Source organism: Callorhinus ursinus, unplaced genomic scaffold (assembly GCF_003265705.2).
Source record: "Callorhinus ursinus isolate GAN/ISIS: 27379988/994484 unplaced genomic scaffold, GSC_fseal_2.0 scaffold1, whole genome shotgun sequence".
NCBI lineage: Eukaryota > Metazoa > Chordata > Mammalia > Carnivora > Otariidae > Callorhinus > Callorhinus ursinus.
The window spans coordinates 69,348,525-69,366,091 of NW_027397063.1; the positions used below are offsets into that span (position 1 = coordinate 69,348,525).

General features: G+C 39.4%; 1 protein-coding gene and 1 long non-coding RNA gene across 13 annotated transcripts in view; one reads left to right on the forward strand and one right to left on the reverse strand.

Annotated features, from left to right (window-relative positions):
- Nucleotides 1–17,567, reverse strand: part of LPP (LIM domain containing preferred translocation partner in lipoma) — a 667,328-nt gene that overhangs the window by 368,376 nt on the left and 281,385 nt on the right. For 11 of the 12 annotated variants that reach the window (XM_073895713.1, XM_073895738.1, XM_073895726.1 and 8 more), the window contains one exon: nt 5,212–5,324. The exons of the other annotated variant lie outside the window; for it this stretch is intronic. In XM_073895713.1, the coding sequence (XP_073751814.1) occupies nt 5,212–5,324 (113 nt within the window). The remainder of the gene's footprint in view (nt 1–5,211; nt 5,325–17,567) is intronic. 12 annotated transcript variants of the gene reach the window in all.
- The window catches only part of LOC141373301 (uncharacterized), a 64,742-nt gene that overhangs the window by 31,512 nt on the left and 15,663 nt on the right, over nt 1–17,567 (forward strand). The window lies entirely within an intron of this gene.

A 17,567-nucleotide genomic window follows, 5' to 3' on the forward strand; every position in this document is an offset into this window, starting at 1 on the left:
GAACAGAAATGAGTTGGCCTACAAACTTTTTAAAGATGGACTAAGACAAGACCATAAATGATTTCAGAGATTTTCCTTCTTCCTTCTCTTTTCAATTAACTCTGGGCATTGGCCCAAGTTCAGTGCAGAGCTCACGTTATACTGTTCTCACTCGGTCCTCGGAAAAGTCACCTCTTTCGGCAGCTTTAATGATCAACTTCTCGAGGCACACTTCACCTATCCCTCCCCTGGCCTGATAGTCCCTTTGCAGGTGTGCCATGCTTTAAAAGGGTAGGAAGAAAATCACTGGGAAGAAGTCATAAAGAGACAAATTTCACTTCCATAAGAGAAAGAAGTTTTTAACATAGGGAGTAACCGGTGACAGGCCTCACGGTCTGTTTTCTAAGGTGGAGGGACTGGAATGACAGCAGCAAATGCGGCCTTGGCCATCCTGCCAGGATGAACTGAAAAGGGGAGATGAAAACCCGAGGGGGCAAGTCAAAGCAAGCCAGGGGACTGGCTCACAGAGAGAGGCAGTGAGGAGCCACCGCCTAGAAAGTCAAGCATAGATGTTAGGAAAAGTGGTCATTAAAATCAGTCACCTGAACTCCAAGCCATCAGGTATCAGGAGACAAGTGCCTGAGAGCTCAAGGAAGTGTGCCAGACAACTCAGAGCTGACTGCATGGTGTTTCCCACCAATGCAACAGGTTATGTCTGATGGGGTGTTAAAAGTGCCCACATGGCAGCCAACAACAGATCTGGGGAGGTCACCCTTATAATTAAAACATTAATGAACATCTGCAGTAAACTGTCGATTTCGGAATAAAGGGCAAATTCCACAGTCTGGAATGCAGGCCTATCACACTACTTTGTGCTTTCCTTCAATAATTTTACTTTTGTTACTTTATTGCTGAAAGATCTATTCTCCCCCCAACCCCAGTTTGAAAATTAAGGTCCTACCTGGCCATCAAAGTTCAGGTCATAGGAAACTGTTTCCAAAAATCCTTCTTATAGATCTCCAGCCAGTTAATTTATTTCCTCCACCCTCTACTACAACTGAGGACTCAGATCAGAGTGTGGTGACTAAGGAATAATTTACGACAGAACACCTTAGTTTAAAAGCTGTGTATATATGTGCATCTCCCAAACTTGATTCAGAGGTACTGCATGGGATCCATCATCTCCTTATCTTTCAACATCACCTCACCTGCCAATAGTCATCCGTAGTATTTTGTTCAACTGGAAAAAAAAAAAAAATAAGGAGGTCCAAACAAAAGAAAGGGACTTAAATTATGATCTCTAATTCACTTGTAAAGCTGAAATTCTATGAGACATTCTCCCCCAGTGAAACTACTCTAAGCGATACTATAGATCTGCCCATTAGCTGGCTGAAATAAGAACAAATTATTGTGGCATCAGATCAGAACAATGCTATACAGTCCCAAGATCGAGACTCAGGGCACTAGAACCATGATGGCAACTTCTAAGGCTACAATCCCTAGTGTATGTGCCTGACTTACAGAAGGTATTTATTTCATAATGGGTCACTAAACTCGTCACTCCCAAACCTCACAGGTCCTGAGGTCAAACTGATCCTGACAGAAAAGAAAAGATAAAGCCCTCATTTGATTTCCAAGACTCACCTGTTTTCTCAAAAAAAAAAAAAAAAAACTAAAAATAAGAATTTTTAACATTAAATATTTGCCTTTTGCAAAAATGAAAAAATAAATAAAAGTGCCTAGCAGGTATCAAAAATTCAGGGCACCAAGCAAAACCCCAGCAGCACCTGGTCCTTCCACATAAAAGCTTGTAATGCCCTCGTCTGAACGTCAGAGCCTTGCAGATTGGCGGACTAATGCAAAACCATGTGCAATGTGCAAGGCCATCTGATGCAATAGGAGGGACAAGCCCAGAAGTCAAGATTCCTCAAAATCAGGTATGGATTAGAGGATCCCTACCTTCTTGGGACTCAGTTTCCCCATTTGCAAACACAGGGAATTAATTCATTTAGTAAATCCTTGAAGAGGCTGTAACTAATGGCTGGCGCCAGGGTTGGACTACATGATCTCTAAGGTCCCTTTCAGTGCTGAAAATCTTGTAATTCTTATAGTCAGACTTCATAGACATTCTTTTGACGCTGACCTGAAAATTTGGCTGGAAACATAAACAGACTTCTACATAAAAACACACATTTACCAGCTATAATTTGGACTTGGCAACACGAGGTTTCACCATGGCCGAGAGGAAAAAGTGCAAAATTTTCTCTGGTGACTATATTACTTTGGGCTTTATTATAGTTCATATTCCAAGGTGGTTCAAATATGGCTAGAGCAGGACCAAGTCACTATCACTCTCACACAAGAGAAGGGCATGCCCGTTTTCTTTTGCCCTTGCGCAAGCTTCCATATATTCAAGAATAACATGCCTCTCCTACCAGATCTTCACTTTCCCATTTGGCAAACTCGGTTTTATTTTTTTCCTTCCTTCTATTTTGCAAAATATATAAGCCAACATGGCAACCAGCTTTTTATTTCCTTCCTGTTAAAAAACCAAGTCATGGGGGCGCCTGGGTGGCTCAGTTGGTTAAGCGTCTGCCTTCAGCACAGGTCATGATCCCGGGGCCCTGGGATCGAGCCCCGCATCAGACTTCTTGCTCAGCGGGGAGTCTGCTTCTCCCTTTCCCTCTGCTTCCTCCCCCTTGCTCATGCTCTGTCTCTGTCTCTCACTCTCTCTGTAAAATAAATAAAATCTTTAAAAAAATTTTAAAAAAATAAAAAACAAAGTCACGGTTTTAGAATAGTTATCAGGACAAGGTGCATAGAGGAAAAGAGTATTTGTAATTTTTATGAAAGCGCAGGTTTGGATTTTTCTTAATTAAATCTTGTGGGAAAGCCTTATTATTACTGCTGTTGTTATAGTTACATAGTAATAGTTATAACATCAAAATATCCATATAGCCATTATAGCTTGGCAATTTCAAATCCATCTGTATTTCATCTAGGTACTAGAGGTAGGCAGATACCTTACTTTTAATTATAAGAAAAATTGGACTTAGTGTGTCCTGTTCAAAAGCATGTAACTAGAGGGGCACCTGGGTGTTGCAGTCATTTAAGCATACAGACATTTGGTTTCTGCTCAGGTTCTGATCTCAGAGTCATGAGATCAATCCCCACATGGGGCTCCAAGCTCAACGCAGAGTCTACTTGAGATTTCCTCTTTCCCCTCTCCCTCGCCCCTGCTCTCTGTGTGCTCTCTTTCTCTCTCTCTAAAATAAGTAAATAAATCTTAAAAAAATAAAACAAAAACACATAACTAGGGTTCAACTAGCAGTCAAACATAAGTCTTCTGTCACAAGGTCAAACAAGCTTTTTAGAACTAAAGATTCAAAATACAAGAAAATAGTTTCTATAATATTCTAAGAAAGCAAATAGACTAAGTGAAGTTTTTAATTATGTAAATTCAATAATACGTAAAGAACAGCCCAGGACCAAGTAAGAGCAAAGGTATATAAAGGACAAATTTAAGAGGTTTTTTTTGTTCATTGTTAACAAACAATGACTAAAAATAAGGAAAAATAATCATGTTATTTCTATTTGCCAACGGACCGATCTGTGGCACAAAATAAACATAAACTTGTACGACTCCTATCCATGTGGAATCTGAGCTTTGATTTTATAAGCTTGCTACATTTTATCAGCAACATTTTATAGGAAAATCAAGATTTTTGTAGGAAATCCATGATATGTATATCTAAGACACAAAATTTTTAAGACATAAAATTTTTAATAGATTTTAAAAGATCTAGGCTCCAAAGTGAATTGGAGATCACCGGTTATAACCAGAACATAATCATTTTAACTTATCAATAGTACAAAAAGTTTCTTCTGTTAAGTTCTCCTATATGAAAATACACTCCCAAGAAACTCACATGGTTACTCCCCTTTCCCGGCCTCCAAATCTTTGCTTAGGTGTTCCCTTCTCAGCAAGGCCTCTGGATCACTCTGTCCTCCAACCCACAGCCTTGATCTCATTCTAATGCACTTGGTATCAATGTATGAATTTTGTCTACATCCACCAGTTTCACTAACATGTGGGTTTCATGAGGGCAGAACCCTGTATGTCCTTTTGCTATAAAATTCCTAGTGCTATAAGGGTACAACACACACACAGACACATGGAATATCTCCTGAATGAATGAATCATTTCTTCCTTTGTCTCTCCCAACCTGAAATTTAGAAGAAAGAAAACCAGACAATGGACTAAACCATTTAACTAGTTCCCATGACTTTTCCTCTCCAAAACTTACTATGGGAAACTATAAATATATATAAAGGTAGACCAAATAATGTTGAGTGTTGCATGCACTCAACAATTATCACCTCATAACTCATCTTTCACCTGTCTTCTCAATCATCAGCTCCCTACTCTTATTATTTTGAAGCCAATACCAGACACAATTAATTTCCGCCCCAAATATTTTTGAGGCTTCTCGAAAACATAAGGGCTAGTTTTTCTTCTATATAGTTATAGTAACATCATCACCCGTAAAGTACAACAATAATTCTATAACTTTGTTATTTAGTTTTCCTTCCTGATATGAATAGCATTTAGATGCCTAAATGGTGGCATCTGTCACCAGTGACTCTACGTGATCACAGACTATTCCTACTGTTGCTTCTGATTCCAGCCCCAAGTTACTTGCAATCAACACTCTCTGGAGCATGACACTTGTATATAATCAATACATACTATAATGTGCATCCTTGACTTCACTGAGAAAAGAATACCCCAAGAAGGTTTGCTGGTGCTTTTGCTAGGAAGATACTGCTGACCAATTAAGACCTGCAGTGACCAACCAGAGCCTTAAAATATCACTCTTACCCATGCAGAATGCAATGTTTGTGGATAGAGAAACAAGGCAATAAAAAAGCATGGTTGGGTCCCCAGGAAAACAAGAAAATGTGGAATTCTCAAATGACATTCCTAAAAAAATGGCTTTGAGTTTCAAAACAAAATTAGTAGGTAAAAGGATTTCTGGAGCTTCCGAATGCAAGCCAGCAGAACTCTGAGAAGCTTCAGCTGGGGATGATGCATTAAAGTACCTTAGCTCTCTGTGAGTTGTAAAGCTCTCTTTAGGCTCTGGATAGATGTTCATCCACGACAGAAACAATCACTGAACTCAAGAGCTTCCTAGCACGGCTTATTAATATGACTTCAACCACACACCTTACCTGTGCCCTGAAAGCACCTTCATCAAGGGGTGGTGGAGGAGGGAAGTTTCCAGGGCTGGATGGAAGAGCACCAGGATCATCTAGAGGCGGAGGCGGGGGTGGAAAAAAGTCACCTACAGAAAGGAAATGCACACATGAAGTGAATACAGATGCAATTGTGGAGCACTCTTGAAAAACATACATTTGCTGCCATTTTTCTGCTTTGTAATTGACTTTGACATACAACTTTTTGTCTCTTAGAGCAACTATCCTCTATTATAGCTCTTTTCAGTTTCATCAGTAGCCTTAATTTTGAGAGAATGAGGACCAGATCTGATACTTAGAAGTAACATAAGAGCTAGTCTAGAGGGGGCAGGTATGTTCAGCCAGAACAGAGAAGGTGCTTGGGGTGGGGGATGGCTGAGGTGTGTAAGACTTGGTACTAACCCTCAGTAAAGTTTCAGTCAAGTACAGGAAGAAAAAAATGTGTATACAGATAAAGATAATAAAAGGTAAAATATCTTAAGATGGAGAAACAAAGTCTTCTGGAAGCTCAGATAAAGGAAATTTTATCTCCAGATGGAGGGAGCAAGGAAGGCTTTACCAGAGCATTACAAGGGCCCCTGAACATTATGATTACAGACACCAAGTCCGTTTGGCAGAAAGACAGCAGAACAAAGGCATCAGTTAAAACATCCAGGGCCTAGAGAATAAGGAGGAAGTTATTAAGATAGCATAAATATGGGAATGTAAAAGAATACTAGTAGGTAATAAAAATAAGTGCAGTGACAAAAAAAAAAAAAAAACTTCTAAGTGTGTTGCATGTCTAGTAAGTAGTTTGAATTTTATCATGCATGCAGTGGGGATCCAACAAGCATTTCTGAGAAGAAAAAACCTGGTTGCAATATGATTTACTAAAGACTAATCTAAAAGTACATGCAGGGCCAATCAGGAGCAACTGAAATAAGTAACATCATTGAAATCTATATACAATCCAGGCAGGATGTTATGAGGGGTCAGCTTATCAAGAAACCTCAACATCACCGACCAACCAGCACAGCATACCAATGTTATGTTGTCGTAAGAGAACACCTAATCTCTAAGATCTGAGGTGTACATATAAATCCAAGAGCTCTATGATTTCACACCATGGAATTTTTTTAAATACTTCACAAGAAATCCTATTAGGAAAAGGAAACTTCCATTTAAAAAAAAATTCTCTATTTGCCTTTTTCCTTCAAAAAATAATATTTTAATAATAATAAACAATATTCTTAGATAAGTAGCTTTTCTTTGTATTTCAGATGCCCAACACTTAACTGGTAAGGCAGCGGGTTCTGCCACTCAATGAGTTGCTCTCGGATAGTACCAAAATATCATGATTTAAGCTGTCCATAAAAAAGACTAAATGGCACAGTGGAAGGATGGTGGCTTGGATTCACTATTCTGATACACGTTGGAGATGGTTCACGTGGGCCCTATTTGTCCTATAAGTAACAGTCTCAGAGTTAGAAGAGTCATTGTCCAATCTAGCTCCCCACTATATTGCGACTACCAAGCCGTCAAACACACTATATTTAAGAGTACTGTGCTTTGTGGACTCTCACTATGCACCAATCACTGCTAAGATTTTCAAAGGCTACCTCTTAGTCCTCCAACCCTCTGTGCTGATGGTTCTCAAACTTCAGAGGTCATCAGGATCTCAGAAAGGTCTGGTTAAACACAGATGGCTCTGTCCCACCCAGAGTTCCTGATTCAGTAGGTCTAGAGTGGGGTCTGAGAATGTGCATTTATAATAAACGCCCAGGGGATGCTGATGCTATTGGTCCTGGGACCACACTTTGAGAACCACTGCATTTAAGCAAAGTATTATATTATTCCTATTTTAAACCCCATAGGATTAGAAAGGTTAAATGACTTATGTCATACAGAAACATTTCTGTTTCTCTTACCTTTCTGGATGTGCACATCTGGAGACATGCTTTATCCATATCCTTATTGGGGTTATAAGTCTCATAAACCTTCAGTAACTCTACCCAGTAGTTCTAAAAACTGGCTACTTACTAGAATCACCAAGAAAGCTTATCTAAAAATACCGATGCCCAAATTCCATCTCACATCAAACCAATCAGTATCTTGGGGATGGGGGAAAGGGAGTGGGGAGGAGGGGTCAGGTGCCACTACTCCTTTAAAACCCAAATGAGTCTAATGTGCAGTCAGAATTGAGAAACTATATTGGCCTTCCTTCGGTCAAACACTGCACTAAAAAAATATTTAACACCTGTTAAATAAAAAGAATTGTCACCAAGTTGTTTTCTGCCTTGAAAAGTCAGAACATATGAGAAGAATGCTCACAATGAGATCTTAAGTCATCAGCAAAGGAGGTCTAGGTTGATGGAGACTGGCCCTACCAAATTGTAGTGCACAGCCTAATTTGCTGGTTCACATGTTCCATCCGGACCTATGCCTTCTTCATACCTAACTTAAAAGAAGACTTCTAAGCACCTTCTTATACTTTACCACATTTTATTATGTCACAGAGAACTGCTAGAACATTAAACAGGATCAGAACTGAACGTAATCTCGGAGATCATGTTATAAAGGTAGAAACAGAGGCCCATGAAAGCCACATGAACAGTCCAAATTCTCAGCAAATTAGTCTTAGAATAAAAAGTACAACTGTTTGTCTCTGCAGTCCCTTCCAACTAGTCAGTCCCTGAAAAACATGGGTTTGAACTCCACAGGTCGACTGACACACAGATTTTGTACAGCACAGTCCTGTAAATGTATTTTCTCATCCTTATGATTTTCTTAACATTTTCTCTTCCCTAGTTTACTTATCTGTAAGAATACGGTATATGATATACATAACATACAAAATATGTGCAACCGAGTGTTTGTGTTATCAGCAAGGCTTCCGAAGGATCAACAGTAGCTATTAGTAGTTACTGTTTTGGAGAGCCAAAAGACATGAGGATTGTCAACTGCATCGGGTCAGTGCCCCTAACCCCCGCATCAGTCAAGGGTCAACTGTATATCCTTCCTGACTATATTTCTAACACAAAAACTGAATATATATAATGAAGCACAGGTTGGCGACAATCCTAGGAGGGTGAAAAGGAACAGAAAAGGAAGAAGAAATATATTTTTAAATTGAAAACAACAAAAATCTAGACTGCTTACTCTAGGTGAAGATGAGATTAAGATTTTTCAAAGGCCTAGGAATAAGCTCATAATAATTATCACATAATTTTCAGTTTTCCAAGCTCGACCATCATAGGCCTCTTCCTTCATTCTTTAGGGTGCAGCTCACATTTTAAAACAGTGTGGAGGAACAGGCAAATGCCTAAGCAACAGACACACCCATGATAAAGGATAGAAAATGGGTCCCTTGGAGGGAAACATAACTAGTTGAGATAGTTGGAATGAAAAGCTCTTCATAATTATCTTAAATCAGACAAAGAACTATTTCGAGAACTCTGATTTACAGTTCACCCGTTTAACAGGCCATTAAGCAAAAGAAAATGCTTCTAAGTTGCAGGAAAAATAAGTCTGCTTAAGAGAGAAAGCAAATTTCCATGTTTAAGGAAGATGGCAAAATGGAAAGAACAAAACAACAAAGTGTGTGTGTGTGTGTGTGTGTGTGTGTGTGTGTGTGTGTTGGGAGGATTCTTTCCATTTTTGCAGATTTTTTCAAACAATGAGAGAACATCTGGCTCAGAAGCTCAGGTGGTAACCTCCTAGAGAAACACATCTGCACAGAATCAGCTGCAGTACCTTGCAACTAGCTATGCTGAGCTGTAGACCTTCCCATTAGTACATGGCCTGTCCTCCTCTCTGCGTGCCAGGGAAATCCAGATGGAATTTTCAGACCCCATGAATAACAGGGGCATGGAATAAAATCAAGCAAGCAAGCCAAAAAAGAACACACCATCAGGCAACTGGAACAATGCAGGGATACATAAAATCTAAGATGGAAACATTTAGTTTTAGGAGAAGGGTTGGGCACCAGGGTGGCTCAGTCGGTTAAGCGGCTGCCTTCAGCTCAGGTCATGATCCCAGGGTCCTGGATTGAGCCCCACATCAGGCTCCCTGCTCAGCAGGGAGCCTCCTTCTCCCTCTGCCTGCCGCTCCCCCAGCTTGTGCTCTCTCCCTCTCTGTGTCAAATGGATAAATAAAATCTTAAAAAAAAAAAGGGGCTAGTCACAGCCGCATGCCTACAAACCTGGCTTCCTCCTTACCTTTTTCCTCACCATCCAAAGCCTACCCACATACAAAATACATTTATCCCTCACTTTCCAGGTAAAGAGTTGACTCAAGTTACACAGCTAGTGAAATACGGAGCTAGAAAGGGATCCTCACTGCATTGGAGAGAAGCTAAGAAGTATATCACTTAATTTGCTCTATATCATCCCAAAGAATTGATCTAATATTCCAAGGATTTTTGCTTTGTGCCAGAAATAGCACCATGGGGCAGCTAAAGGGTGAGTCGTGCAAAAGTATATATCCCTAACTCTCAAAGACCACTCTATGCCAACTTACTGCCACAAACTAGCTTGCAATGCATAGCATTAACCTGAGAAGCAACTGAGGCAAATCTGCCAATAACCCAGGCATGCACCCTTTCTCCAGCTACCCTTCCTAGTCTAAGGGTTAGAAGGCCATAGCACAAAGAAGCAGATATGGCTACCTGCTGGGGGCTGAGTTATCAGCCACTATAGGTGCCCTAGTAACATGGTTTGGGCATCTATGAAAGGCATCTATCCACCTGAATGCAGAGCTCACTTCTCTCTTCATCAAATCAAGGCCCCCATCAGAGGGAAAAAAATAACAAGAATTTACTAGCAAAGAAGGTGATAAATTACTAGTTACATGTGATGGTAGTGAAAAAACACAAGGGAATAATTAAACACAGATCATCAGTGAAGTCTGAATTAATTTACTATAGTAAAAAAAAAAAAACAAAAAACAGAAAAGCATCATTCTTTTTCTTCTTTAGCATCCATGTAAACCTGCACGCATACACGGGGATTCACACAGCAGCCGCTTGTGTGCCTCACAGCACACAAGGGTCTATCACAGCATCTCTAATACCTAGTTGCACTTTGGTGTTTATGACCATTCTCTCCTACTTAGACCGGAAGCTCCTAACAAGGCGAGCCCACTTACAATTTATCTTTCTAGCTCCACATCCTGGCATGAGATTTGGGCCATGGCACACTCTCAGTAAATAGATTAGCTGAATAACTGACATACGCAGAAAGCCATTTAATCACTCAATTGACGTTTTTAAAAAAAATGGCCTGATGCCTTACATGTTGTTCAAACGTCAATGTTCAAATGGCCAAGGGTAACTAAATAGAATGCAGACTCGGATTCAGCAGGCATGGGGTGAGGCCTGAGACTCTGCATGTCTAACATGCTTGCCAGGTAATGAGGCTGTAGATCCACGCGCGACACAGGGAGGAGCATGGCTTTGGCAGCTGTTGGATCTCCCACTTTCTTATGTGGATACTTTTTGGTTGTTTAAGGAAATAAACATTAAGGTATATATAAAGAAAATCACTTACGGGCTTTTCAAATTAAGTATTTAAATTATGAGTGTACAACAGATTGGGTTAGAACACACACACACGTGAAAAAAATGTAATTGCAGTGGCCTGATCATAAGCAATTACAGTGACCAAATCACAAGCTTCCAGTAAAAACAGTTACCCATTTCTGTTTATAGTAACAAATAGAGAACAGAAATATGTTCAAAAGAAAATAATACAAAATCCCAAGCCTAGAACCTGAAATGCAAACCCCAGCTCTAGCCTTTACTTCAGAAAAGGCAATACTACCATCTCAGGTTCGGCCTCCTCACCTATGAAATGAGGATGGCCATATCCACTTCCCCGTGTCACTCTGCAGATCAAAGCAGTCAAAACAGTGACTTTGAACCTTTTTTGACCAAAACCCAGAGTAAAGAAATAACCTCTTATATCATGATGCAATATGACCACTTGGACGTATCTAAGCACACGTATATCTGAAACAAGGGTTTCATGAAACCATACTTACTACACATAACGCACACTGCAATTTCTGTTAGATTTATATATTTAAAAAGTGTTGGTTACTCCATGGAATAACCACCACTAAAGTGATTGTGATGGGCCTCACCTCCCAGCCGAAACATCACTAAGCAAATGTGCATGTGACTTGTACGATGTCTACATAACCGGCGACAATTCTTGTTGCTTTCCACATAGGCACAAGAGGACAACTCAGTCTAAAGCTGCCTCCTCAAGAGACCAAGTCCGAGAAGGCAAAGCTCTCTCAATAGGTTGCGTAGATGGAGTGGAAGACAAAGCCAAGGTGACAGGAGTGGCATACCCTTGTAGCATTCTCCTCAGAGATGAGAGGCAATTTATTACAAAACAAAGCAACTAAAGACCCTTTACAATTTCACCCTCAACTCCATCTTCACTTTATATGAAACACACTTGCCACCAAGGAAACTATGCCAGAAAGCACACTGAGTGAAATATTTTAAAAATGAAGCATTCACAGGGTGCCTCCTGGCTGGCTCCGTCCTTAGAGCTATGACTCCCGATCTAGGAGTCGTGAGTCTGAGCTCCACACTGGGTGCAGAGTTTACTTAAAAAAATGAAGCGTTCACGGTTTAGGACAGCATGCATAATAGTATCATCTGCATGAAAACATATATGCCTGTACTGTCATGGATTATCTTTTAAATGAATTCCTAAGAAATTGTTAACTTGCTAGTTGCCTCTATGAAGAAGACGAATTTTGTCACTAGGGCCAAGAGTGGAAAAGAAGCTTACTCTTCATTACACAAAATTTTAACCTGCCGTTATTTTACCCATTTATAATATTTTTAAATTCCGGTATAGTTAACATACAGTGTTATATAAGTTTCAGGTGTATAATACAGTGATTCAGCAATTCTGTACATTACTCCATACTCTTACTTCCCCATCACCTGTTTCACCCACTCTTCACCATCACCTCCCCTCTGGTAACCATCAGTTTGTTCTCTATCATTTAAAGTCAGCTTCTTGGTCTGTCTCTTTTTTCCTTTGTTCGCTTACTTTATTTCTTAGATTCCTCATATGAGTGAAATTACATGCTATTTTTTTTATTTTTTTTAATTTTATTATGTTAGTCACCACACAATATGTCATTAGTTTTTGATGTGGTGATCCAGGATCCATTGTTTTCGTATAACACCCAGTGCTCCATGCAGTACGTGCCCTCCTTAATTCCCATCACCAGGCTAACCCATCCCCCCACGCCCCTCCCCTCTAAAACCCTGTTTGCTCCTCAGAGTCCACAGTCTTTCATGGTTCATCTCTCCCTCCGATTTCCCCCCTTCATTTTTCCCTTCCTTCTTCTAATGTCCTCCATACTATTCCGTATGTTCCACAAATAAGTGAAACCATATGATAATTGACTTTCTCTGTTTGACTTATTTCACTTAGCATAATCTCCTCCAGTTGCATCCATGTTGATGTAAAAGTTGGGTAGTCACCCTTTCTGATGGCTGAGTAATAGTCCATTGTATATATGGACCACATCTTCTTTATCCATTCATCTGTTGAAGGGCATCTCGGCTCTTTCCACAGTTTGGCTATTGTAGACATTGCCGCTATGAACATGGGGGTGCATTTGGCCCTTCTTTTCACTACATCTGTGTCTCTGGGGTAAACCCAGAATGCAACGGCTGGGTCATAGGGTAGCTCTATTTTTAAATTTTTGAGGAACCTCCACACTGTTTTCCAAAGTGGCTGCACCAACTTGCATTCCCACCAACAGTGTAAGAGGGTTCCCCTTTCTCCACAACCTCTCCAACATTTGTTGTTTTCTTTCCCTGTCCATTTTTGCCATTCTAACTGGTGTAAGGTGGTATCTCAATGTGGTTTTGATTTGAATTTCCCTGATGGCTAATGATGATGAACATTTTTTCACGTGTCTGTTAGCCATTTGTATGTCTTCTTTGGAGAAGTGTCTGTTCATGTCTTCTGCCCATTTTTTGTCTTGATTATTTGTTTTTTGGGTTTGAGAAGTTCTTTATAGATCTTGGATACCAGCCCTTTATCTGTAGTGTCATTTGCAAATATCTTCTCCCATTCTGTGCGTTGCTTCTTCGTTTTGTTGACTGTTTCCTTTGCTGTGCAGAAGCTTTTTATCTTGATGAAGTCCCAAAAGTTCATTTTTGCTTTTGTTTCACTAGCTTTTGGAGATGCATCTTGAAAGAAGTTGCTGTGGCCGATGTCAAAGAGGTTACTGCCTATGTTCTCCTCTAGGATTTTGATGGATTCCTGTCTCACATTGAGGTCTTTCATCCATTTTGAGTTTATCTTTGTGTATGGTGTTAGAGAATGGTCAAGTTTCATTCTTCTGCATGTGGCTGTCCAATTTTCCCGGCACCATTTATTGAAGAGACTGTGTTTTTTCCATTGCATGGTTTTTCCTGCTTTGTCGAAGATTACTTAAACTCAATTTAATTAACATACAGTGCATTATTATTTTCAGAGGCAGACTTTAGAGACTCATCAGTTGCATACAACACCCAGTGCTCATTATATCAAGTGCACCCCTTAATGCCTATTCCCCAGTTACCCCATCCCCCCACCTACCTCCCCTCCAGCAACCCTCAGTTCATTTCCATAGTCAAGAACCTCTTATGGTTTGTCTCCCTCCCTGATTATGTCTTATTTTATCATATGGGGAATTTAAGAAACAAAACAGATGAACATTGGGAAAGGGAAGGAAAAATATACGCTATTTTTAAAATAACATGTATACACAAAACCAAAGAGAAATTTTCAGTACCTAGAAATGTGTCATCTGTAAATATTGAGCTGAATAAGGTTTTAAAAACTGCCAGGAAACACTGGGATATGGCAGAGGTCAAGAAACCATTGAGGATAGGTCCCATTGAATGCATCACTTCTCAGGCTTCTCAACCTATTTACTACCTACCCACTGGTCATAACTAAAAATATGAAAGGAATTACCCTTAGTCAACCAGTTATCTTCAGTAGAGAGGATAAAAAGCCTGCTTATTCCTAGAGCCAAAGCCTATGCACCATCTCAGTGTGACCTCGGACCTCTGTCCTAGAGAGAGATTAAGTCTTCATGGAGTTATTAATAAAGCGGCTCCTGTACTCCCATTTGGCTCCTGTTCCTTGAGTGTGCAGCCCCTTTGAGAACTCTCTGGGAGAACTGATAATTATCAGGGCAAGGCTGGGCATTCCCGGTTCCCTGTCCTCATCATCCAAAGAGCAATACCACCAGCCCCCCCTTAAGTGATACATCTTCATCTGTATGTGAGGAGATATGTGACCTTAACCAAGTGATTCCCAATTCCTTAGCTCTCACACTAGACACTTTTGGAGTTCAGGCTTTCATCATACATAATTATACATTAGAAAATTAACCTTTCTATTTTCCTTCCTTTTTACTTTCTGCTGCTTAACTAAAAACAGATTGTTGATTGTGATCGTACTTAATTTTCTAAGCAATGTCATTTACATGGTAGGGCTAAGGTTAAAAATAATGAAACACAATATTGATGACAAAATAGGAAAATCTGCATTTTTCTGTGCTATTCATATATAGAGGAGTGTTAAGGGTAAAACCTTTCTCAAGAAAATTTGACAACAGGTAACAAGAGCTGTAAAATATTTATGCACTTTGATGCGGCAACACCACTTTTAGTAAACTGTCCTACAAAAGAAGTACCTGAAGGGTATATAGAGAAGCATGTTAAAGAATCTTCATCACAATGAAATATAATGGAAATAATCAGAATGTTCATCAATAAAGTATTGGTAAAAAAAATCAACTGTAATCAATCATACACTGGAAAACTGTGTAGCCATCAAAATAATGATTTTGATCTAGATCTGACATCTACTTATTCACTGACTGAGAGCCTTTTCTGTGTCAGGCATTATTCTAGACATGAGGGGGGGAAATCAAACAATAAGAACAAAAAAAAGTCCTGCACTCATGGAATTTATCAGAAGAAGAATACTTAAAAATAAATTAAATAAATTAAATAAAACACAGTATCAAATGCTGATTAGCACTACAGAAATACAGAGCAAAGAAATCAAGGGAGTGCTAGGGTGGGGGTGGTATCCACAATTTTTAAGAGAAAGGTTGGGAAATGCCTCACCAATGTGGTATTTGAACAAAGACTTAAATCTAGTGAGGGAGTGAGTCATGGAGTATCTGGGAGAAGAACATGAAGAACTTTCTGACATATCATGTGAGGAAAATAGTGGGCTACTGTATAGTGTTTATCACATGGTCCTTATTTTTGTAGAAACCTATATGTTAACAATGGTTGTCTAGAGCTTATGGGATGAGCTGTGTTTTTTTTTTTTTCTTTTTAATCCTTCTCCTTTTGGTTCAACTGTTACACAATAAAATACAGACATGCATTTTTTTAAAATCAAAGGAAGACGCTGTGAAATGAATCGCAGAATCTACTCAAACCCAGTGTTTAATTTTAATGTGCCACTATATTTACCCAAGCCCAAATGTAATGTTTCCGTCATCTTTCTAAATAACTTCAGCTTGAAATGTTCATTGTGATTCTCAAATTAAAAGCAAGAAGAATTATTTATCCTAAAGTGGATGAAGTCTCCCTGATTTTCAAATGGACAGCTTCACTCTAAAATTCACTAATACAGAATCCCCGGGTCTTCACTGAATTCAACAGTCCTCGTGCTTCATCACAGATAAATTGTTTGTATGAAGGTGAAACACCTGAGTGCATCACATCTAAGCATACTGCATTCCTCTATTATACTGTGGTTTCCATTTGTTGAAAACAAATTCAATTTCTTAGTCAAAAGCACTGAATGATTTTTAAGTAATATGAAATTAGGAGGATGGTCTGGTTCTGCAAATGGACTAGAACCGGAACTAACATTTTTAATCCACCAACTGTCATCTGTCTTACAAAACATGCTAATTGCTACCCAAAAAACAAACCACCCTATATATTTGGACTTCCAAAGATGGGCACTCACAATGAATGGGGCGATGACTTAAGTACGCCTAAGCATCAATCTTCCATCAGCTATTGAGATATCTTCAGCCCCAATACCAAAAAGTGAAATTCTCTCAAAATTGAAATAAAAATTAAAATTCATGTTGTGGACAGAGAATGAGGCAACAGTCCAGGAAAACAACAACAACAACAAAAATCTTCATTTACCACTGAAAAAGGAAGGTGGAAAACAAATAGTGTGCTGAAAGACAATTCCAAAACATAGCCCATTCCTTTGGAGATAGGACATCACCCTGTGGTAGTCACTGAGGCCAAAAGCCTACCTTCCCCCCAGAGATGGTGTGAAGCTTAAGGGGGTGAGTTTTCACAATAAAAACACTTGAAATATCTCAGCTAACTTATTCAATCACTGCTGTATATGGATAGAGTAAACCATCCCCACATGGAAGACAACATACCTCTCTTTCCTGATTTAGCTCTATTAGAGCATGTATTCTGCTCTTTGTTAGTTTAATTACATATCTACTGGTTTCTCCTACTAGACTAAAAGTTCCTTGAAGACAGACTCTGTTTTACTAATCTCTATACAGAGCATATATAACACATAGGAGATAATAAATGGTAGTAATATTGTTTTTATAAATTACCACTATTACAAATCAGTATTGTATTAAACTGAATTGAACTCTGAAAGAATGAACACATGCATTTTTACCCTGGACAACTTTGCCCTTTTCCAATTATTGACATAAGGTCAATACAGTACAGTACTGATGGGTCACAAGGTCCTGCAAGGTGCTAATAGTTGGACAGCTAATAACAACAGTCTTAAAATAGCCACTGAGTTTTGCTGTTGTTGGCAGTGGTGGTGTTTCTACACATTACCTTACTCAGAGCATGTCCTGATACAGGCAATGAGTCCACATTCCTTAGTCATCTGATTATGGCGGCATCCCAAGCCTCCATAAACACAGCATCGTATGTATTGTACTTGATCTTTCTTCCACAATAAAATATCTGTAGATAGGTCTTAACAGGTACTGTTTTGTGGGATGTTAACTACATCCCACAAAATATCTAGAAACTTCTTGAAAAATCTTCCAGGAATTTTGAAGAGTCAGAACTCTTCCCATAAACAAGAAATGGGAATGGAGGAGGAACAGGGAAATGAAGGAAGATGAAGGAGAGATGTAACATGGACGAACTCTCAAAAGGTCAGTTCTTGAGGTGCTGAAACAGATCTGACTTTTAACTGAGGGCGTACATCAGAATCTCATGGGGCACTTCCTTCTCTACTGCGTGCTGCCAGGCCCTACTCTAGAATTCTTCAACCAGAATCTTT